Source organism: Corvus kubaryi, unplaced genomic scaffold, assembly GCF_017639235.1.
Source record: "Corvus kubaryi isolate FWS band 111438036 unplaced genomic scaffold, C.kubaryi_AGA036_p1.0 69, whole genome shotgun sequence".
Taxonomy (NCBI): Eukaryota; Metazoa; Chordata; class Aves; order Passeriformes; family Corvidae; genus Corvus; species Corvus kubaryi.
In genome coordinates this window covers 6,768,696-6,792,041 of record NW_024582057.1, presented here as the reverse complement: position 1 = coordinate 6,792,041, position 23,346 = coordinate 6,768,696, and the positions used below count along the sequence as shown (strand labels likewise).

Genomic DNA, 23,346 nt, shown 5'->3' with positions numbered 1-23,346 from the left:
CACAGCAGCAGTCTGTCTGTCTTTTGTGTGTGGCCGTGTGAGACTTGCAGTTTTCAGATGCAAAATATATAAAGAACGGCAGTTTTGCAGAAATACGTGGTACTCAGTGAGCGTACCATGCTATTTTAAGGTTTATTTTTCTTAGGGAGTTCCTGATGAGTGATATTTCTTTATTATTTTGTGTAGGCAGGCCAAAGCAAAAGCACATTCTAAAATATTTTCTAAAATGGATTCATGGTATAATATTATAAATGTAGTTGTTTTGTTGGGGATATACTCAATTATAACTTAACAGAAAATATATGTAGCACTTTGAAAGAGGGTGTGCTCATTTATGTTTTATTGTTTGTCATCAGTCTGCTGTTTATGTCCCCCAGCACCACCTTTTCTTGTTCAGTGTCACAGGGCTGGCAACTGTATAGATGTAACCACTTAAAGATGCGCTGTGCTTTATATTTTTAATTATGTCTAGGAAATGTCATATGATGTGAAACCTTACACTTCTCACCACCTGACCTGCTTACCCCCCTTCTAAAGTCAGCACAATTCACTGTTTTCAGCTGAAACACTGCACGGGAGGGGCTTCTGTGTTGGGCTAGGATGTGTCGGGGGAGGCCGGAGGGGCTGCACATCCATCAGGCACAGCTTCCATCCTAGCTGGATTGCAGTTGTGTTTCTGAGCTCGGGTTTCTACAGCGCACACACCTGCAGTGCTTGGTTCCCAGCTAAAATAGGGCAACAGCAGCCCTCTGGCAGACTGGAGGTGCGTGAGTTGGGGGTTAGTTGGGTACCATGCTGGTTGAATGCTGTTTCTGTGTCATTTCCCTCTCAGTCCTGGAAAGCAGCTTTTAGAAAGTGCCATCTCCATTCTTAGTTACATGAGCGCAAGCTGTAAAGCAAGGAGGCTCCATGAGATTCTGGTCCCAACAGCTGAATCACAGCTTTGGGTTTTAGTCAACGCTGCCTACCTCATTTGTCTCAATGCCAAGAGTTTCTCCTCAGAATCACAGTGGTCTCTTTTTCCCATCTCTCTTCTCTCATACCTGTTGAATCCCCTCCAACAAATAAGAACACCTCCAAAGAAAGCCCACCAGTTTAGAAATTACTCACTTGTGCTTTAGTAAAAATACTTTCCATGCTCCATCATCATCGTGTTTAAATGGGGAAAATTGGAAACACCTTTGATTTTCCCTCTTTAATGAAGGCAGCACTGAGTAGAAATGAGGATTCCCCACTTCACTCTCCTTTGGGTACCCGAACATGTCTGGGCATCAGTCAGGCTTGCCTGAAATGTCCATAATTTGTCCACCAAAAAGAAATAATAAAATGTACAGCTATGAAGCCTTTCTGTGAAGGTTTCTACACACACCCCCCTGTCTCACCATATTCCTTCATATATTTACTGCCCACATAATGTTACCCACGGGATGAGGGTGGGAGGGGGAAGCTTGTTCTCTTTCATGTGACTGCAGCACAGTTAATAATTGTACCAGACTTCAGGCACTCACATGACCAAAGGGATTGATCGGGCCCATAATCGAACAGAAGTTTTTTCAGGTACATCTTCGTGCCTCAGCATCCCAGTAGATTCAGAGAAGGAGACAGATCTGCTTACTTAGTGATTGCTCATTTGTTATGATCTGGCTAGCACCTGGCACAGAGACAAAGGCCTCTCTGGCCTGAAAAGCCCCCAAAGAAAAGCAGGATAGTAAATACATCTGTAAAACGGTGTTCAGGTTACAGACTGCATGTGTCTCACACGCTCTTGCTTGCTTGCTCCATCCCCCTGCCCCCCCCACCATGCTGTCTTAAAAAAGGGATGGCAAAATATTTTGATAAATGCATCAACTGCTAAACTGTTGATGTGTTTCTTAAAAAAAAAGAGGAGTCTTTGCTCAAGCATATGCTTCCAACACTTTAATCTTTTATGGACTGCATACTTGCTGTGGGAGTGGAAGGGGATGTTGCAGGCTTGCTTTCAGTGTACTTGGGAATCTTTCCCACAGCATGCAAACTCCTCAGAAAACATGTGAAACAACGGCCTGGAAACCAGGAAGTTTCTGATGCCTAGCACTCATTGCTCTGAGGGATTTGCTGTGCTCTGGAGGTCATGGAATAATCTTTCTTCTTTGTTGGCTTCTCTAAGTTTATTTTACACACGACAGAGGGGTATGTGTGTGCTGCTGAGCTTTTAGGGGTCCTCATATCTGTAGCATGTTTTTGCTCCTGGTTCTTTTGTTACTGCACTCCCATGATTAATATATCTGCTGCTTAAAATGGCTACTGAACCACCAAGTTCTTGTCACTGGTTACTGACTGCTTTACCCCTGTCAAAAGCCACCCAGCACAGCCTGGAGTTGATGCTTCTGTCGCTTAGCAGGTTTATTTTTGATCTTTGGGCTACTCATTAACCCTGTGAGTACAGTACACAGTGAAGACATAAATGTGCTGTGGTGATGATGGCATGTCCTCGTGCTGTGATCAGTGCTGCTGCTCCCGCACTGTGCTCTGGTTAGATTTGTGTGGCGTGCAGTCTTCTGGGTGTGTGTTTTGAGGTTTGAGGCTTTTTTTTTTGCTTCGTTTTCCCACCCTCTTACCACTTAGTGTAGTTTTAAGATTTTTTGGCAAGTTGCTAATGTTGAAAAGCAGTGATGAAGGTGAGAAGTCTGGCACCTGAGGGCTGATGGTCCTGGTGAGTTGATAAGGAAGATCCAGTTCCCTCCAGTAAAGAAACTCTGCATCCAGTTTCAGTCTGTGATGAACTCAGAGTTTTGTTTTCTGGCGTCTCCTTTCCGTTTACCCATGCTTGTACTGGAGTGTGATGGAGCGTGAAAGGAGTCAGAGGAGAGAAGGGGCTGCAACTTGGCTTTGGATGCCAGAAGAAAAACAATGAACAACCTCGACCAAAAGGAGAGTTAACCAGAACATGCCACAAAACAGGTTAGGCAGGATGCAGAAGCCAGATAGGAACCTTCTTCTGTGCTTTAAGGCATCTTCAGTACACCCTCCTCCCTCTCCCTTTCAGGATTTTCCCCCCTCCTCCCCGTTATGAAATAGTCCTGTGCCAACTGGGTTTGGATGTGGGGCAGGCGGATGGTTGCAGCTCTCGCTTGCCTGCTGCCAGCTGTTTCTTAAGAAAGAGAGGGTGCACTTGTCCGTGCCCGTCATCCCGTGGCAGAGGCAGTGCTCAGCGCGGCATGTGTCTCTCTGTGCCTTCATCCTCTCCACCAGCTCACCCTGCAAACAGTCCCAACCGAAAAGTAGCGGGGGAGGAAGAGCAGCAAGGAGACAGGGAATACTGGCGGGTGGAGCTTGGAAGGCTGATCCTCCACATTGTTAATCATTACTTGCCACATAACCTGTTCCTGTTTTCTAGAGGTTTCACTGGCACCCGCAGCCAGAAGCATATGAGGAATATGTGACAGACTGCTTTCCGAGCAGGATGGTTTGCCTTGCAGCAGGAAGCCCAGCATCTAATACAAGACATCATTTCTTCTGTACCATGTTTATGCCTAATCATTCAGTAAACATACCATATATAGTCTGGTTTGTGCTTGCTCTAACACCCTGCTGCAAGATGAATTTGCTGGTACCACAGAGATTCCTTAGCTCCTGGTAACTGCCTGACAAATAGGATATTGCCATATGTAACATAAATATTCTGCACAACTGGGGTTTTTTTATGCTCCTGCTCGTAGCATGTGTTTCTGACTGTGACAGTCTTAAGTCTGGCACTTAAAAATGAAGAGGATTACACAAAACAAGGTACCTTATCAAAGGATGGAGCAGGTCCCACACGCACTTTTTTTTTGCAGCGTAAAGGTTCCACGCTTCCCCTAAACAGCAGATGTTTGTGTTTATGAATCAGTGTTTTGGGGATGTGTTTTTGTCTTTCTTTTTTCTTCTCTCTCCACTTTAAATGCCTGCTTCATCCTAGGTGATGTATCCCAAGCTAAAGCTGTGGTTGAGAACTTTCTCTTTTCATTCTAGCATCTTTTGTAGAATTTCTCCCCTTACTCTTTCTCTTGGCCATCTTTCTGTTTACCCTGTGCTAGCAGGGTACTAAGCATTGCAGAGGACACGAAGAGCAGCAGTGTGGCTGGATTCACAGCTAATCAGCTCTTACATATGGTTTGCCTTCAGCTTTTTTTGCTTGTTTGTTTTTAATATTGTGAAATTAATTACTTCAGTAATATTCTGACTGTTTCTGTGCTAGACAGAAGTGGCTCAGGAAAATGAGATGAAGCCTTCCTGCATACACCAGGGTGGGGTTTTTCCTTTTTGTGCCTTCTACATCTTGCCCTGTTCGTTGATGTGTGAGAAGACAGCGCAGTGGTGTGGACCCCAGATAGCCTTGCACAGAGCATTCTGGCTGTGTGCTTGGTGATGGCTGTTAGTGCCTGAGTTCAGCAGTGTAGCGACTGGCAATGCCTCCTGTACCACCAAGGTGGTTGCTTAATCAGATGCAGGTCCATACAGGTGGATTTTTCTATAGTGACTTGCTCCTTACTTAGGCAACACTTCCAGAAGGGAAGACTTTGCAGGGGGGAATGTTTGGGTGTTACATAAATGGACAGGACATGCATTTCTGGGACTCATCTCTCATTGGCCTAGTCAGAGTGAATTATGTCTGACTGCTTGGCAGTTAATTGGACCATCCTTCCCATTTCTTAAGCTGATAAGCCCCTCACTGTCTGCCTCAATCAGGCTTCTTTGTTTGAGAAGTTACTAATGCTGCAGAAGAACAGAATAACCACTTTCCAGTAACCAAGTGAGGGGCTCTGATGGATAAGTCTATGAAGATTCACCTTATTTCTTCAGCAAAATCCTTTCACGAGGCTTACTTGTACCATAACGCCAGTAGCAGTTGACAGGTACTGAAAAGTAGGTATAGCCAATGTATTTCATACGTACCTTGTCCCTTTTTGAAAGTGGTATTTGTGATTAAGTATTCCCGTGAGCACCTGTATTTTGGCAGATCCCAGTAGCCATGCTGAGTAACCACAGGGGTCTGTAGATATCTCTCCATCAGGACTGGGTCTCAAAAATGGCTTTCTGTTACCATAAAGCCTTCAAACTGGGATTGTCTGTCTTGATGCGTCTGGATGGTGCCTAGCTTAGAGTGGGTGTTGCCAGAAGGTGAGTAATAAATGATGATTAATCGTCTCTGAGCTATGGATGTTTGTATGAAAAAGCACTTGGCTAAAGGCTGTGCTTCAACAAGCTCATTGAAATTAACCACACGGGAGACAGTAGTATAGTATCCCAAAGGCCTGATTCTTCTGTCTCTTGACTTGTTTTGTTTTGACTTTTGTGGATTCACTAAATCTGATTGAGGGAGAAACATGGGTCCCTTTGTGTCCAAATATCAGTAAATATCAGGTGAGTGATAACAGTGTTACAGATTGGAAATGGGCTGAGCCATACAGAATCACGGTGCACTAGAAGTAAACACCCTTTTGTTAGACTGCTCAGTAATCTTTTTAATGCAGAGGTGTGGTTATGAACCTTACAGGTAGGCATCCTTGTGTTTGTACCATTGAGTCTATATACAAATGCGTAGGAAAGATGTAAATTAACACAATTCCTGTGTTAATTATATATTGAAGTTGAAAAGTAATTTTATAGTGCAGGAGACCATTTATCCTTTGCAGTCAAAACAGTAAATAAATAAAAAACCTAAAACCATAGTGATTTTTAAAATAGTTCCCATTCTGAGTTAATGTACTTATTTGAGCAATGCATTGCATCTGTGTGATTGTACAGTTATTTCTAAAACTTTCTGAAAAGTAGGATTCATCACAGAAATCTTCCTTCTCCCTCCATCCTTCAGCTATTTCTGGCAGCTTTCAGGGCCTGAAGTGCACAAGGCGGGTATTGCAGGGTTTGTGCCTTGTACAGAAATTAGAAGGACTGGGACTTTTTGTTCTTAAAAATCTTTCCAAAATGGGGTTTTGTTTTGATGTAGTCATAGAGGATGTACTTCCAAGGTGGTGCTGCTGAGTCCTGGGATGTCTGTGGCATCGCAGGAGGGTGATAAGAATAGTCACTGTTGAGTTGGGGTGTCTCTTAGAGGTGTTCTGCCATTACTGTTTGTTATGCCCAAGAAATGCAGGAACCCAGGTAAGCTGAACACAGGGCCTGGTCCGTAGAGCAGGATCGGCCGGAGGGGCTGAGGGAAGCAACCACCAGCGGTGGTCAGATCACATCCCTTCCTTTCAAGGACTTACCTGCAGTCATCAGACCCCAGGCAGGTAGCCAGAGACTTCTCCTGCTGTGACTTCTTTTATTAGCATTTTTATTGATGGGCAAAGTATTTGCATTTTGGATTTTAAAGTTTTTGGAAGAGAGTGTGTGTTGTGTGTCCTGTCTGAATGTTACCTAGGCTGGTTCCAGACCAGCCAGCAGACACAGACGGCCTTGCTGTCTACCACGAAATCAGCGAGCCTCAGGCTTTCTGAGTGGAGGTGATGAGGAAATGAGGGGGAGGAGGTGTCTGTGTCTTCCAAAAAAGAGAGTTGAAAAGGATAAACTGGGAAGCAGGGGGTTTGTCACTGTGACTTTCTCGGGAAGAAGGAGTCTGCACACACAGCAGTCGCTGCGATGGCACCCTGTGTGCACGGGGACACACCGGCGCGGTTCGGAGAGAGCAGCACGGGTAGGCCGCCCTGCAGTCCTGCCAGCCGGGAATGCAGAGGAAGCAGGAGGCAGCCTGCCTTCCCTCAGACAGCCATTAGGGATGCAGAAGTTTAGGAAGTGTTCAGCCTCAAAATTAGGGCGACTTGAAGGTGAATTAACTGCTGGCCACGTAAATGATCTGTATGTTCATGTGTGTGTAGGACCTTAAGCACAGAAAGGTTTGGGGTGAGTTTGGAAAGGGTCCATGTTTAAGGAATGTAGTTATTCTGGCTTCCGAGGTACTTTTTTTGTGTAGACAGCACGGAAAATGATTACAAAAACAAGTATTGCAAGACACTTAATGAGATGGGAAACTGGTGGTGTTAAGGCTGTGGCTCTTGGGCTTGTGTGATTGTGAGAGAAATTTCAGCTTTTTTCTGCTTCCTTTCTCCAAGCATTTTCTGAACTGTGAACAATCACAAGTGAAGTTTACCCTGTGGGCTCAGAGTCAGCAACCCCAAAAATGCATTGAAATTCTCTTTTGACTTTTGGAATGAGGGTCTGTGACAGAAACTGGACTCAAGGAAAAAAAAGGTACTTTTAATGTTTGCTGCCAATTCCACCAGTTTAGTCTCAGACCTCATCTGCTGAGATGTCACACTGTCTGCTTTCACCGTTTTGGAGTGGGGGTGACTGGGACTGACCAGACCAGTTTTTAGGGAGCTTAGTCAGCTTCCTAATTTCCAGGTGTAGTGAGAGAGTCATCAGGGAGAGGAATGGAGAGAGAATGTCAGTAAGTTGCTCTGCATGAAAGAAGCTGGGATGCCAGGAGGATTTCCAATTGGAAATCACCAGGCAGCTTTATTACTGGCCCTGTTTTCTCTTGCATGTGGCTCTACTGAGCTTTAACCATTGGTGCTGAAACACTGCATGTCAGGTGTTTAGCTTCAGGCCACATTTGGTTTTGAAAGAAAAAGAAGTAGTAAAAAAAAAAAAATTCTTCAGCCATTTCTGAAAATGAAGCTGAGGGAAAAGTGACTTCAGATTTTGAATTACTTTGATGTCTCCTTTTTTTATAGGAAGTAGAAAAAAACCTACAGCAAACTTTGAATCCCTAACAAGGGGGAGAAAGTCTGACCTGTTCTTAAAGTTCTCAAAGCTGTAATGCAGGGGTATTGAGATTTGAGAAGGGCAAAGTGAGTAGGAGATTGGAATTACAGCTATTGATTGAATTAGTTATCTGTTATCACAGCTGACAATGACAATGGTGATTTCTCCAGTGAGGTCTGGTCCTAATGTGTGTTGTAATTTGGAGGTAAAAAAGACTGTGCATGATGCAGTGAAAGCCAAGCATCATCACATCTGTCTCACTCCAGAGCAGAATAGGTCATGCCAGCTCTGTGAAGACTGAACTTGGTAACCTAGTCTCACATCTTGAGTAAGCAGTTCAGTAATCTTGTATATGTATCTTTCTATTTGTCCACTCTTTCGGGTGCAAAACGCACGTGGGGAATGCGTGATTGTTCCTCTTGCACTGTGATGTACTGGTACAGGTATAGAATTCTGGTTGAGGGATTTTTTGGTGTAAGATGAAAACGCTGTTCTTGTGAATGTGCTTTACTTCGTAGGCACTTCTGCTCCATGTGGAGCAAGGGTAGCTTTAAAGTCATCCAACAAGACTTGCCCTCCTTGCCAAACACCACTGGTCTCCTAAATAAAAACAAAGGCCTAGAAGTTTGTAAATACCTGTGCATGTGATATAGAAAAACTTCCTGATTCAAGGACCACTACTGAAGCTAATGGTTCTCTTCCATAGAATGAACCTATTAGTATCAGTTCATTAGCATGACTGAGGCCTTGATTTGTAATGAGCCCTTAAGTGTAGTTTGCAGTAGCCTGTTGACTGTATCTGACTAAGCTGCTGTGGGTGCAAGAGGGAAACAGATTGAGGCTGGAGTAATATTTACCTTCGCTTCCAGTCAGAAGTATTTAGAGCAAAAAAGAAACGTGCCACACCTCTGGAATCTCCAGTCAGCTTTCCTGCAAACCTTGGCCACAGAGAATGAAATACCCCCCAGTGCTGAATACACAGGGCAAAGGCTGCTGCTATATTTAAAAATACATATATGAAAATGGAACTGGAAGTTACTGCAAAGCTGCATTTGCAGGTATCATAGCAAGGAAATTTTTAGAAACCAGACCTGAAAGAATTTGCAGCAGAGTTTCTCAGGATACTCCCTGTCATTTCTCATTTGTTTTGCTGAAGTGTTAAAAGAACCCCTGGTGTCTGTAGTTATGGCTAGCAATAAATTACTTAATGGTTTTGTTTTGATTATATACCGTGTATATATATAATATATATTTTTTTGCTTGATTATGGAATGGGGGACTGTGGAAAGAGAATTTTAAGTTCTTTAAGAAGATATTTGATTGACGTTATTTATTCATGTTAAGCACCCCAGAGCAATATTGAACAGCTCTGTCCTCTTCTGTTTTGAGGAGCTCCTCAAAATAAAAGAAAAATCCCTTTTTTGTTTGTTTTCCAAGAGGGAAAAAACTGAATTTAAAAATGGTTTAAACAGTTTAGTGATTCTTATTCTATTTCTTGCAAACTTCTCCCTTGCCCCTGAGCCTGACCACTCTTCCCCTCTCTACTTGCCCACAGAATTACCATGCAAATAATTTTAGAGGTGGGTTTACACATTTGTTTTAAAAACACTGCAGTCTCCATCTCTGGTAATCCACCAGGTGGAAGCAGATGTGTAGAATATCTTTGCATGTATTTGTAAATCTGGGCTTGAGCAGATTTGGTGTTTCTAAGAGGGCAGTGTGTGTGCAAAGACAAGGGAACCCTTAGCAGTGTAATACAGTCAGTAAAGCAAAAATTTGCAGTTAACCACTAGCAGGGTTCGTTGGTGGTTTTTGTTCATGCAGTGGGCTGGGTGACATTGCATTAGCCCATTCTTCTGACACATGGTTAGACATCAGTTGCCTTGCTGTTCTGAATCCTCTGAATCTCCTCTGAACAGGGAGAAGGGTATCAGGGAGGGGATGGGGAGAACAAGATAGAAAGTGGTCTTAGAGATGGGTGCTCTTCTTGTACTAACAGAGGTTTTGGTCTCAGCCTCAAGTGTGCTCTTCCAGCCTACAGACTTGTTCATCACTTACTGATGTCTTCCTGATGTCTTCCCCGTGATGGACACGGGGTGTTCATCCCATTAACCACCTGGCATCCCAGTACCCCTCTGCTCTTGCAAAAAATGGTACCTTAGAAGTTTGGGCAGTATCCATCCCTGTGGTGTTTGGCCCTCACGGTGATTTGCTTTGAATGCATCTTGGTCAGGAAAGATGCTAAAAGTGCTAAGATTTTTATTTTCTTTGGTTGAGGGATGGGTGGGAGGGCAGGGTGAGTCCACGTGGTGTCAAACAGGAAGCTTGATGTAGCTCAAAGTGACCTCCTGAAAGCATCCCTTCAGTCTGCAAGTCTTCCAAAGGCAGTCACTTGGAAAGGGGCTGTGCTATCAGATACAAAGTGCCTGCTGTGTTTTGTGTGACAGAAATGCTGTGGTTGTGTACTGCTGCAGGTTTTTGTTGTCCTTCTACAGATTTTGTTGTTGGTTTCTCCTTTGACTTGTTGCACTCAACTTCGTGTCACTTCCTGACAAAACTGGCCTCTTAATAATTTAAAGTTTACTTAGAGAGCAAAGCCTGGACAGTACAATGTATTGAATATATATTGGATGAAATAATTTCCTTACTGACTTTTCTACTCTTTGAGCTTTGCTTAATTCTGAGCATGTTATAGAAAAAAGGGCCTAAAAGTGAAGATATTTGCATTTTAAGTCCAGAGTTCCAAAACTGAGTCCTGTGTACTTGTACTCTGCATGTTAGGACAAAAATAAAATGGAGGAAGATCTGAAAGAAGCCTTTTGCATCACTTGAGGCCCAGTGGGAGCTGAGGGTCAGGATCGCTCCGAGAATTAATCAGTTCACTAGAGAATATGATAATACAAGGAAATTATTATATTACAATAAGGTTTTCAGGCTTTATATTAGTAGCAGAAACTTGAAAAATAAAAAGTGAGTGAAAGAAAGCCTGAGACCAGAAGTGGCCTGAAGGGGAAACGACCAAGACCAGCTGAGAAATGCAGAGAATGGTGATTCAGGAGTGCTACTTCACTGCATCTTTGTGTGAAACTCCTGTCTTGTCTTATGAAGGGGGGTGAGAGCAATCACAGTTCTGTGCAATCTCACTTCTTCATGCAGTTTTGAATAACGTGAAACAGTTCTGGGCCTTCCACTTTTCTTGCAGACTGAGGATTTTAAACAGGGAATGCCAGGCCTGCAGAAAAGTGACTGTAATCACAAATCCGAAAGCAGCATGTGACCTTTCTTGTCATTTCTAACAAGCCAGAACTTTGCAGAAATCTGCCCAGGCAAACTTTTGGTCCTGCTGTGCCCCAGTGCAATAATTATAATGCAGAAACAGCTGATGGGTCACGTCTCCAGGCCTGCACAGCGTTATGACTTGCTACCTACATTCCATGTTTAGCTTTGAGTGATCAGATGGTGCAAGCAATGTGAGCTAGCAGTGCCTGAGGACATGCAGCCGGGCAACACGTCCTGTCCCTCTGCAGCTTTGGCTTCTTTTCTCTGCTTCTGTCCCATCCCATCCCCTTAAGGTGATGCATTTTACAATAAATACCGCTCTCTGTAGGAGGTCAGTTGCCCCTGTGGAAGCATATGTGCCATTCCCACTGTGCTGTGTGTTAAATCCAAGCGCCCAAGGTTTGTAAATATTGTCTTTAAAGTACATGGGGACTCGAGGTGAGCTGCTTGCCCTACTTGCTGGTGGCTCTGGAGCTGTGGTTGGTACATGTGGCACACGGTGGCAGGCTGTTTCAGCATTGTTAGTGATGTGACTTAATGAAGCATATGAGTGGTACTGGAGGGGTAAATTTTGTCTTTGTGCATGGGGAAAGGGTCATTGACAAAAGCTTACAAATAAACAAATGAGTTGAAAATTAGGCTTAATTCAGCCATATGTGGGAAGGGAGGTGGATATTTTCGAGTTGTGTTTGTTTTGTGCTTAGCCCTGTGCAAAAGTTACACCCAGTTCTTGATGTAGGAAAAATTAGATAGGTAAGCAGAAAAGTACTAACTCATAGCCTAAGACTGCTCTTGCTCTCTTACTCCCCTCATCCAGGGATGCCATGGGAGAGGTGCAGTAGAGACACTGTAATTATGGTAGTTTATTTTATTGTGAACTTATTTCACTGGGTTTAATCAGAAAGCTGAACTTCACGTAGATTTTTAAATGTTTTTATGGCAGAGATGTTGCAAGTGGGCTCTGACTTGGAGAGAAGGGAGCAAGGGGGGGAGCAGGAGGAGGGAATCTGTAGATGGAGCCGGTTGTGGGTTTGTTCCACTACATCTTTTCATCTTTCCCCGGTACTGCAGCACCGCGGGAGTAGAGTTACCGACAACATTCTTGCTCAGGTCTCTCATCCCTCACTCAAATAGAGGGTGTAATTTGACTATGTCTCAGCTCCCGTGTGTGAAGGCTGTTGATGAAACTATATGTACGTGCATTTTTAAGTGCAAACAAAAAACAAACCCAAACAAACGCAAATCTCAAATCAGATCTGTTCCGTGATCCTGGATCACCATGTCGTTGTTCAAACTCTAGGACTGGCATGAGGCCGGAGGGAAAACACGTGGCCAGAGCTGCGGGGTAAACTGAGGACTGGCAGTCTGTCCTTCTGAATGACAGCCGTGGCTTACATCAGGTTAAATCAGTCTGTACGCTGCAGGCTGAGGCAAAGCAGAATGGATTAAAAACAGGTTTTCACATCTAGCCTTGAGTTTCCTGCAATCCTACATCAGCTTGTGGGGGTGCATGTATTTCTGCATCCTAGCTGCCATGGAAAATGAGAGACATCTTACAGGGCAGTTCTCGCAGTCGGTATTCACTGAACTTTTCCTGATTTGAAGGTCTGTGTCCACACCTGTCACGGATAGACTGTGAATCTGGATTTTTACCTCCTGGTTCTCCATACGTATCAGCTGCTTCTGGCTGCACACAGGTTAACAGTGAGGCCTTCTGGGCTGCTTAATGGGTGGCCTGGCACTGCTTTTGGGCTGATGCAGATCATTTCTATTGGCCAAGGTTATCTCCTCCTGACCTTGTAGCCAGAACTCAGCCTCCCGGTGGCATGCTAATTGTGAAAAGGAGGGCTTCTGAAAGAATTCTTAAAGGCTGGAATATCCTTTCTGGTGTTGTGAAAACCATGTTTTGTTTTCATCACCGTTCTGAATGGGAAAGGAAAGTGCCTTAATGTTAAGTTGGCAAATTCAGAGATGGTTGTGTTTAAAGATTCTTTTCTTCTAAAATCCAAGGTGGAGACTTTATAAATCTAGTATTGCAGGAGGCTGCTGTACTACTATCCACCTTCGCTCCTGTACTTTCTTGGTTGCTTGCTCACTGCACACTGGTAGCTTGCTGTATGTGATACATGGCATCTGATTTCTTCCTAGCTGTAGCCTTTTGTACCAAAATGTCTTTTATCTTGGTTGCAGTTGGTTCAGTTTATGGGACTAAATGTGTTTGCATGCTTTTGGGATGAACAGGGACTTCTGTTACCTGTGTAATGGAATGAGGCTGAGGGATTAGTGAGGAAAATGGGGAGAGAGGGAGGAGTTGAATGGGGTTTCTTTTCTGGAGTCATCAGGCTCCTCCTGTAGCAGAGAGGGAGCATAGTACATGGAACCTAAAGACCTTTAAAGTACATGCTGAAATGGATGCTGGGAAGATACAGTACAGTGCTTGGGCACAACTCCAAGGCTCCCAAGGCAAGTAATATTTAAACAAGCTGAACAGCCCCTTTCGGCAAGCAGCAGGAAATCCAGCGCTGAGCTTTGTGTTGTTGCATGGTCAGCAGAAGATAAAAGCTCAGGCTATGCAGCTGGGGTTCCCTCCTATCACTGGATGGCAAACTGTTAAGAAAAGATAAAAGGACAGAAAAGGACAGGGGGTCGTCTTATTGAAAAGCATTCCTTCATATTTTAAGCCATCGAAGTACTTTGAAATACATTGAGCCTGATGTAAGGCAGGAACAGCGCCATCGGCAGCTGTTGGGGTGTTTTGGAGCTTTTACATCAGTTGGCAGACAGAAGATGAATTCGTCCCTCTGCTTCAACAGAGATAAGGATTTAACATGGGTAGGACTGCGATAGGCATAGATGCCTCACCACGAGCCCCACAGCAGCAGGCAGGAGCTTCCCAAACATTTTTTTTTAGGAGCAAGGCGTGTAATGGTGGGTGTGCTGCTGACTGGGGGTCTCATTCTGAAATGTAACCAGCATTCAGCCATATAGAGTCTTCCCAGGTCTCACTTTCTGCGGTTCATCCTTGGTTAGGAACTATTTTAACAATGAGGAAGAGAATTTAAATGAATGAGATTGCTAGTTCGAGTCTTCTAATCAGTATTTACTGTATTCCTCCCCTCTGTCCCTCCTCCTTTTTTCCTGTATCACAGTACTAGTGTCTTGGGAAAGAAAACGCTTCAGAGCATTTGTTACCAATTTAGCAGCAAGTACGTGCTCAAATTTAGGATTTCTGAGATCTGTGTGTGCCATATGTAGGCAAAATGTAGTACTTGCAAGTTCCAGTAGAAGGGAATAAACACAAATTTGCTGTTCTGCAGATAGTGTTTCTTTAATCTAATGAGACTTACATTTGTGCAGCCTTTTTGTTTTGGTAAGACGGTTAACCATCCTCCCTAGGGTGCCTAATTGCTTATCATGAACTAATCAGTCCCCTGGGTATATGAAGGGATGAAACACTGCCAAGATAGAGCCTGTGACTTCCCCCAGAGGTGTGATAACCCTCCCAATTACCCCGCCCTTCAGGGAGCTTGCTTACTGCTATTTTAAAGACCTCGTTACTTCAGAATTATCCATGTTTGGAGATTTTAGGAAGCTTAAAGGGGTGTAGCTACTGAGAATCTTTTGAACCTTTAAGATCTCATATTTTTTACATCAAATTTGTATTGAATATTGTTTCAGGTTTGATGTGGAAATGCTGAACATGTTTCTATTTATGAAAGTGCCTACCTTCATAGCCCTTATGGCATGTCAGACCCTACCAGATAAGGAAAGGGCCAGTTTTTGTCTTCAGCTGTTAGTAGATAGGGATGACAAAATCTTCTAGCTCCAGAAACCCCATTTGAAGTTCACATGAAGAAATGAGTGAAACAAATCTGGTGGTGACTCTCTTCTAATTTTTGGTAGAATGATAGTTGCACATTACCATGTGTGAAATGAGTGGGTAGATTAAGAAAAGTTTTTCACCTTACAGTAAAAAATAATTCATTTAACTAGTGGTTTTGCTTGCATTCACCTTTCAGTTCCTTGTTTCAACTCATTCATAAGACACACTTGTCTGCTCTACAGGTTGAGATGGCTACTGATTCCCTGAATTCTTCTCTTGTTATCTTTTTATATTGAATGGTTGAGTGCAATGAGGCATATAAAACTTACTACAAAACAATAATGTTTGAACTGGAAGTGGAAAACAGCTCCTGCTATTTAGCATCTGAGTGAAAATATGAGTTCTTGTGTTGAGGTTGCTTTGTCCTTTACTTTTGTTCTGAATGAACATAATTTTTGTGTGAAATTTGGAGGATTTAATCTGTCAGTTGGGTAGAAATAACAGTTAGTTCCTTGAAAGAGTTGTAACCTAATCGATGAATAATACCAAATTTCTTTTTTCTTTTGTGATTCTTTGAAAATACGTAAGGTTTCCTTCACTTCTGGTTGTAGAGTATATTCTGAGTGACCTTAGGAAGATCAATGTAAATATAAATATTGTTGTAGTGTGTACTGGTTTGAAACTTTAAAGCAAGGTGATTTCATGCTTAGAATTAAAAGAAGGTGGCTGTGTGGGCGTGTATGTTTATATGCCTGAGAAAATGTAAATGTGGAAGCATCACTCCTCAAAAGAAGTGTGGCTTTCAGTATCATAGGTCTGAGTATGATATTTCAATGTTGCTTTGCTATGTGTGCATATATGAAAGTGATTAGTCGCGTTTCCACTGGCAAACTCTTGCTGTCCTGCAGAAATTGGGGTGAGTGCACAGGCCAAGTGATCACTTGCTGTTGTTGTTGTTGATTTTTCTCTATTTGCAACTACTGCTTTACCCATAATTGGGTTGAACTGATACACAGTTCATAATAATTTGTTTCAGGCTAATGTTTTTGTTAAGTACATATCAATGGAGTCAGCAGAAGGAAATGAATTTCCCTTTTCATATGTGAATTGTTTCAAGAATTGTCTGTGTCATCTGTTTGATGGAAATGTGTGAAGCACTAGCAGTAGAATTAGTTTTTTGGAAGGAGAGGGTGGTTTTGGACTAGCAGCAGACGTTTTTGGCTGGAGGAATAGCAACTTGAAACTTCTCTTACTGAAGAAACCTGTTCACAATTTTGTCTGTTTTTTTTTTTCCCCAGCGTTCCTGAAATAAACTTCCTGCAATTCTTTGCAGTGTGCAGGTGTCCAGACTCCCCTTTACTCATGGTCGCCTGTGAAACCCGCCAGGCAACTGAAGGCTGTACCTAAAATTCTGCTGGCAGTGCAGCACACTGCAGTGGCCTTGGTATAGTTATGGTGGACACCTTGTACAGCCACAGCTGTAGCATCCCCTCGTAGTCCGAACAACTGACTATTGCGGTCCAGGAGCCTACACGTGTGGAGGACTGCCTGGAATAGAAAAAGGAAAGCTGCAGAGATTGTAAGCTGCTGCTTGATCCGTGTGGCTGTTGTGCCGAGGAGCATCAAAACTTTGCTGGATGGATCCGACAGCTCGTTGCAAAGTAGAGGGTCAGTCTCGCTGGTTATTTGCAGTTCTTAACCTTAGTGGATTTTAATTTTTTTTTGTTTCCTTTGTTTTTATATTTTTCTGTGTATGCCTAAGAGGATTGTGGCCTTGCAACCAGAATGCTCATGTTCAGGAAACTTAAGGCTGTTCCTACTGAAGGGCTTTGAAGATCAGCAGGCATTTCCTCCAGGGTTTACAGCGTTGTTGGAGGAAACAGTCCCTGCAGAAGTCTTCAGGCCTATCCGCCCGACTTCGGTCATTTCTTACCTCACCAGCACGTGGATTATGCTGTTTGCAGACTGTCTAAGCTGCATGATGACCTCTGTGGATTCTTCATGAGCTTTTACAAGGCCAGGCCAGTGTACTTTGTAAAATCCTTTAGAAATGCCTGCTAGGCTTTTAAAGTCCTAGAGCATAGACTATACTACAAGGAACTTGGAAGGTCAGCAGCTGGATATGGTTGTGGATGAAGGGGGATTTTTTTTTTTGTGTGTGTGTGTGTATGCAGTTCTTGTTTTAAAAATACATACTTTTTCAGATCAGATAGAGATATATTGTTCCTAAGAAGGCTTCTTGTACTCTTTGATAAAGCTGAGGGACTTCTGATTTCCCTAAGAAATTGATGAACAAGATCCCTATGCCTTTTCTTTGCATGCCTGTTGCAATCTATGAAAATGAACCGATGCTGTTTCATTTTGTCAGTGTGCTGGAAGCACCTCCCACAGGTTACTTGCACTGCGTGTACTTCAAAATAGAAAGAAAACTCATACTGAAGAGTATCACTGGCAAGTAACTCTGCTCTTTAAAATTTTCCAAGCGGCTTTCCTGTGCAGATCTCAACTTGGAGAAGCTTGCCAGCACTATCTATTGCTGTAGTTAATTTACCGAACTAAACCAAGAAAGAAACTTTGTATTTCAGAATTTAGAGCTCTTCAAACAAGCCCAAAGGCCAGCTGGTACAAGCCAGTGGGTGTGCTCACAAAAGTGTGGCACCTTGTTCATCAGTGGCGGGAGAGAGCTATTTTTCTGAAGGCTGGGTTTCTCTTTCACCTGGAGGAAGCAATAAACCTCAGTTGGAGTGATCTTTGGTACTCTAGCATCTGTGGTAAATATATATCTAGAATAACCTCTGGTGAAATGAAAACAGCTAGTTTGTATCTTTTAACTCTGGCTCACAACACCAGGAGAATGTCAGTGATGGTTGTCTATGCTTAATATCACATGGAGATTATGTAGGTGGTTTGTATCTGTTCCTGGTCCTTAGCAGACTGTAGGAGTTGCTCGACTTGAGATCTGCTTGTGCCTCTTACGGTACAGAGCAGATGTTGGCTTTGGCTTGTGGGTCTGCAGAGAGTCTCCCTGGCGTGGAGATACAAGCTAGGAAGGAGCGCTTCCAGTTATCTTGCTCATGAAAAAGCTGTACAGGCCCTTGGGATATTGCAGTTGGAGGCTGATACTACAAGTGCCCCCTAGGGTGGATGGGAGAGTGAGGGCTGTACAGCATGCTTGTGAGTCCCTTTGCTCCAGCATATCTCTTTCTCCTCCCTGTGGCATGTGGTTTCCCCTCTGAAAATGTCAAGCTTAAACTCCCTGATTTAAAAATCTATTTCGGGGGAAGGGGGTAAGGATATGATTTGTGTTTCTGAACTTTTTAAATTATCTTGGTTATAGATTTTTGTTGTTGTTTGGAGGATGTGATAGGGGGAATAGTTCCTATGCTGACCAGAAACAGAAGACAGGAAGATAATGATGTTAACAAGGTGGGGGAGAAAAGGAGGTGTTTGTTTAGAAAAAGCCTAGTCACTAAAGCCTGTGGGGCAGAGGAACCCTGCTGATAACACAGATGAAACAGTCTGCCTCTTTCCTAACTTTAGAGAAGTGGAGCTTTGTAATAAATGGCTGCCATGTGGCAGCTGTCTCCCAGCTTCGTGAGCCTGGCAGTAGTTAATCCTGTCAGCAAGTCATGCTCCCTGGAAAAGAGCAGTGAGAAGAGCTTCAAACTCTTGAATCAGTCTATCTGAAAAATATTTGCATGTTGAATCTCTTTCTGCTTAAAACAAGTTTGGTAATTTGATGGAGGCTTCCATCTTTAAATAACATTAAAGTGCAGCTGTGTTGGCTTTTAAATAAAATGTTAGAAATGTGCTGAAATACTGCAATTCTTTTCTCTCTTTAAAAAAGCCATTTTAGTTTTGGAAGGTATATGTTCCAGAGTACAAAATGTACTGTGTAGAGAAGGGACAGTCTGTGTTGCTATCTCCCTGTGTGTTAAGAAACTACAGGTTGAGCATTTGAGATCATGGTTATCCTTAAAAGCTTGAGGCTTTAAAATTAATCTTTTAACCTCACGTTGCTTTTTGTAATTTGCCAAGCATATACTGTCTCTGTCCCTTTTTTTAAAGCCAAAAACCTAGAATTTTGACTTAAAAAATTTGAGATTTTGTGCAGTAACGTAGCACCACCAGACTTGACATGCTTGTGATAAAATCTTGGTGGTTGACACTACTACCAGGAAATGGGTTTAAATCCCTGTCATTTCTACTTTTTCTTTTCTCATTTTGCTGTGTTATCTTGTGAAGCATAAAATGTTTTGGCATGCTACCTGGTACAGTGCTCCAAGCAGAGAGTGCGCTGGCATCTCCTGCAAAGACAGTGTGGTTGGGCTGCAAAGGATGAGTTGGGAGCTCTGCAATAAGCAGACTGATGCTCTCCCCCTTGGGCTTGCCTGTGTTTGCTAGCATATGGATGCAGTTAGAGTGCTGAAACACCATGTGGGACATAGCTACTCCAAAAGGAAAGAGTTTTTCCTGGTCTAGCTTATCCTATTTTCAGAATGATTTTTGTAAAATTGCCTGTGCATTCAGTTCCTCTTTGAAACCCTCTTCAAATCCTCATCTTGGAGGAAGAGAATTGCAGCCAGAACACTGCACAAGAGGCAGGGCACTAGCACGGGAGATTTTCTGTATCTTCCTCAGTGTGATTCGTCCTGCCTCTCTAATTCCTGCCGAACCCATCCTGCACACACACGCGCAGCTCTGGCTACCATGTGAAGCGCAAGTGAGAGGGGGTGAAATGTTTGCTTGTTTCTCCCTCCAGAGATTTGCTTTAAACCTTCACCTCGAGTACTGGCTCCAAAGCTGCCCTTGGCTGAGCTGCTGGCCATCAGGGTTGAGGGACAGAGATGGGGTTGGGGACAGGCCCTCCCTCCCTCCCTCCCGCCTCCCTCCCCAACAGCTGCAGGCACCAATTGCCAGGGAGCAGCCTGGCCGCATGGTTTCGTGGCTTTCTTCCTCTTGTTACTAATGTGCCTCCTTGTTTTCATGATGCTCTGCAGAGGAACAACCAGATGGATTGTCTCCTCTCGGGGTGGGTGCCCAGGCATCTGCACAGCCAGTTGGTATGGCACAGGAGCCCCTGTTTTTTCAGTGACACCAGGGTCTATTGATGGCAGGCTGGGGCTGTGCTGTTGCTGCTGCACAGATGCTTGCTCTTGGCCCACCTTAAAAGGACAAGATATCCCGTGGTTTAGACTGGCCATATATTGTTGAGGATGTCAGCATCTCCGTCACAGCTACCCAGCTGAGCCCGGCGTCCCGCTTTGCCTGCCCTTCGTGCCTGCAGATTCTCCTCAGTCAGAGCTGAGGGGTGCTGTAACTCGGAGTATTTGAAGGGGAGGTCTCTTTTCTTCTCTGTTACTCAGAAATGTTTTCCATCTGGCTCTCCCTAGTGCAATGCATCTAGCTCACCCCTTGGGCTCTAGGACAAGTATCTTGTTCCCTCAGCACAGTACTTGCTTAGGCACACAGATGATGGGACATTAACCTATAGCTTACCCCACGTCCCCTCTAGGGTTTTAAGTCAGGTGGGTTTGTCAGGGCAAAGTGAAAATGAAAAAAAACAAAACTGAGCAACAAATGCACAAAGCTACATTTTGGCTGTTTCCTCATTTTGCAATCCTTCATCCCCTCTTGCTTGTCTGAGATGGCAGCAGCAGCAGGAGATGAGGTTTTGTCTCCCAGGGCTGTGCTTCCCCAGGATTGCTGGGGGGATCAGACTCAGACAGGTGCATCTCCCCTTCCTCAGCCTGTTGGGCATGGAGACACACACAGTGCAGTGGTCCTTGCTTCAGCTTCCCCCTGCTCCTCTGCTCTCCTGCCTTGTCCTGGGCTCTTTCGGGGCTTGTGGGCAGTAGTTCTGGCAGGCAGGGTGATACCACTTGCCTGACCTGTCCTGCCTTTGCAAGATATTTCTATCCCACCCTCAGGGCCCACTCCCTTCAGTCTCTGGCTCTGCTCTGGACTCCCACCCTCTCCCACACCATGTTCCAAAGCTGTCCCCTTGCCCAGTGGGATGTGAGCCAGCCCTGGCCCAAGGGAGAGATGCAGCAACTGAGCTAGGGAAGACTGATTAGCATGGGGAGAGACCACGAGCCGTGTCCCAAGGAGTTTTGCCCTGCTGCAGCCAGTGCCAGCCCAGGGGAGACATGAAGGGACTTTCTCGGGTTGCCACTTCATCTAAGGCAAATAAACTGGAGTTAAAGCCAAGAAACACATCGACTTCCTGGAACTCTGCGAGCCGTCCGCACAGCTGTCCCCACTCCCCGAACACATGCAAAGCAGAGCTTATAAGGACAGACAGTATTGCTTTTGTGTCCCTCCTCAGCCAGTGGGGAGGGTGCAGGGGAGGGGATGTGCTGGGTAAAGCCCAAGGCCTGTCTTGTTCCGTGTTCCCCATGAGTTGCTGTGATTCCCAGTGACCGGGGGAAGCCAGGCTCCCTTCCCACTGGCCTCCTAACAGCTGTGCAGCCAGGCAAGGATGAGGATGGAGGGTGTTCGCAGTTGTCAACATGGGAAGGAAAGGAGGGATGTCTGCTTAGAGCCACTTGTTTTCTCCTGTTGCCCTGACTTTATTTTGTTGCCTAAATGTAGTGTTCATGGTCCCAGGTTTAAGCTGCCTTCAAATCTCAGTGTCCTTTTTCCTTGAGCAAGCTCTTGAAGCTGACTGCAGTTTGGTGACATTTGGCTTGTGGGTCTGCAGAGTCTTCCTGGCGTGGAGATACAAGCTAGGAAGGAGCGCTTCCAGTTATCTTGCTCATGAAAAAGGTGTGTAGGCCCTTGGGATATTGCAGTTGGAGGCTGATATTACAAGAGGGGCAGGTACTCACCAACAAGCTGATACAAACAACAGAGATGAGGAGCAGCTCATAGATATGTCTTTGGTCAGGGGGAAGGAGTGTGAAGGTATTAAAAAAGTCTCAAAATTCATCAGCAGCTGCTGATCCTAAATGCAGCCATAGGTTATTGCAGTTCTTGCAATGCTGTGTGTTCTGTGTGGCACTGCCATCCCTGAACGAGGCAGTGCTGGTCAGGAACTCAGTGCAGGCTCAGCTCAAACTCTGTGAGGTGATTACAAAGTGGGCTGGGCTTTTCTGTTGGGAGCCAGGGGGCCATCAGGTTTCGCTTTCACTCTTGATGCCGGAGCAGCTTTTGCCTGAGTTCTCTTTTCTAGCCTAGCAAGACCTCAGGTTCGTGCATGAGGGCTGTTCTCACAGCACACAGCGCTTGCGAAAGGTGCAAACATGGCTTCCATCTTCAAGTTAGCAAATGGAACTCAGGGCCAAGAAGATGGGCATGAATTCATTTTGTATTAAAGCTGCCTGGTAGCCGTGTGTATTTCTGTAAACCAGTTGGACCATAAAGGTGGATTTCATCCAGGAAACCCCTGCTTTGCCCCTATGGTGTCTCTTTGTTATACTATTACAACTTCCTTGTTTTCGGTTTCTTGCACCAATGTAATGCCAGAGTATTGTGGTGATTCAGAGTTGTCGTTCACTAAAGGCATTAGCTAAGTTCAAATTCTGGTATGGTTTATGGAGAGAAGCTTCTGGTCACCTGAGGCAAAGTCCTGAAGAGCATTACTGGTCCGTAAGTTACCAAAAAGGGGTTTTCAAAAGCTACATAAAAACTAAATGCACACATATATCCCATCATGCTTGCAAGGAAATAAAACAGGAGGAGTAAATATGTTTGAATATTTAAAATTTAGCCTAACTGTTAGATGTTAGAGCAACAGCATGCAAAATAGCCTGGAAATACAGGGATCATCTTGTTCCTGTTTAGAGCTTCTTCCCCTGTCCCACTCCCACCAGAAGATCATCCTTAGCTCAGTTTTAAGGCATGGCCATAAACTTGTGGTTCACATGTTTATTCCATCACTGGGTGTATCTGTCAGTGTACAAGTTAGACATATGGATGTTGTAGACTCACAGGATTATTTCAAGAGGCAAAGTATTAGACCTGCACTAACACAGGTAAAATGATCGTATCACTAATAGCTCAGAGAGTTTCTAGAAAGAGAAGAATCTGTCATCTTTGGTGCTCAGAGAGTACCCTTCAAGAGATGTTACTCCTTTTGGTTGTTGTTTTTGTGTTTGGTTTTGGGTTTTTTTGTAGAAGAAAATGTTACTTTACAGGTGCAAGTTCAGAAGCTTTGGGGTAGCATTCTTAGTTTTTACTGTTAAGTGAAAGAGTGGCCCCCAGATACTCCCATGCCACTGTCTTTCTTTCTATGCTTGTCTTCCTTTCCCCGTGGGCTGCTCTGTACTGGTGCTCCAGCAGTGGGGATGGTGAGGTGACGCTCCCAGTGTAATTTTCTGCTGCTGGGGTGCGGAGTCAGCACCAACACTTCAGTAGCAAGGGCAGAGTTGGTATTAAAAAAGGTCGGTTGGGAAAACATTGTTCGTTTGGTTTTCCTTTGCCTTGAGGCAGTGCTTTGAATAGTGTTAACCCTTTTTTCTTCCCACATGATGCCTTTTCACCCTCTTTCCTTCCTGCCAGCTTTGATGGAAAAT

The 23,346-nt window shown here is 44.2% G+C and overlaps 1 protein-coding gene across 6 annotated transcripts in view; it reads left to right on the top strand.

Annotated features, from left to right (window-relative positions):
* RREB1 (ras responsive element binding protein 1) overlaps positions 1–23,346 on the top strand; it is a 122,341-nt gene that overhangs the window by 29,036 nt on the left and 69,959 nt on the right. For 3 of the 6 annotated variants that reach the window (XM_042049075.1, XM_042049077.1, XM_042049076.1), the window contains one exon: positions 16,129–16,498. The exons of the other annotated variants lie outside the window; for them this stretch is intronic. In XM_042049075.1, the coding sequence (XP_041905009.1) occupies positions 16,468–16,498 (31 nt within the window). In that variant the 5' untranslated portion in view covers positions 16,129–16,467. The remainder of the gene's footprint in view (positions 1–16,128; positions 16,499–23,346) is intronic. 6 annotated transcript variants of the gene reach the window in all.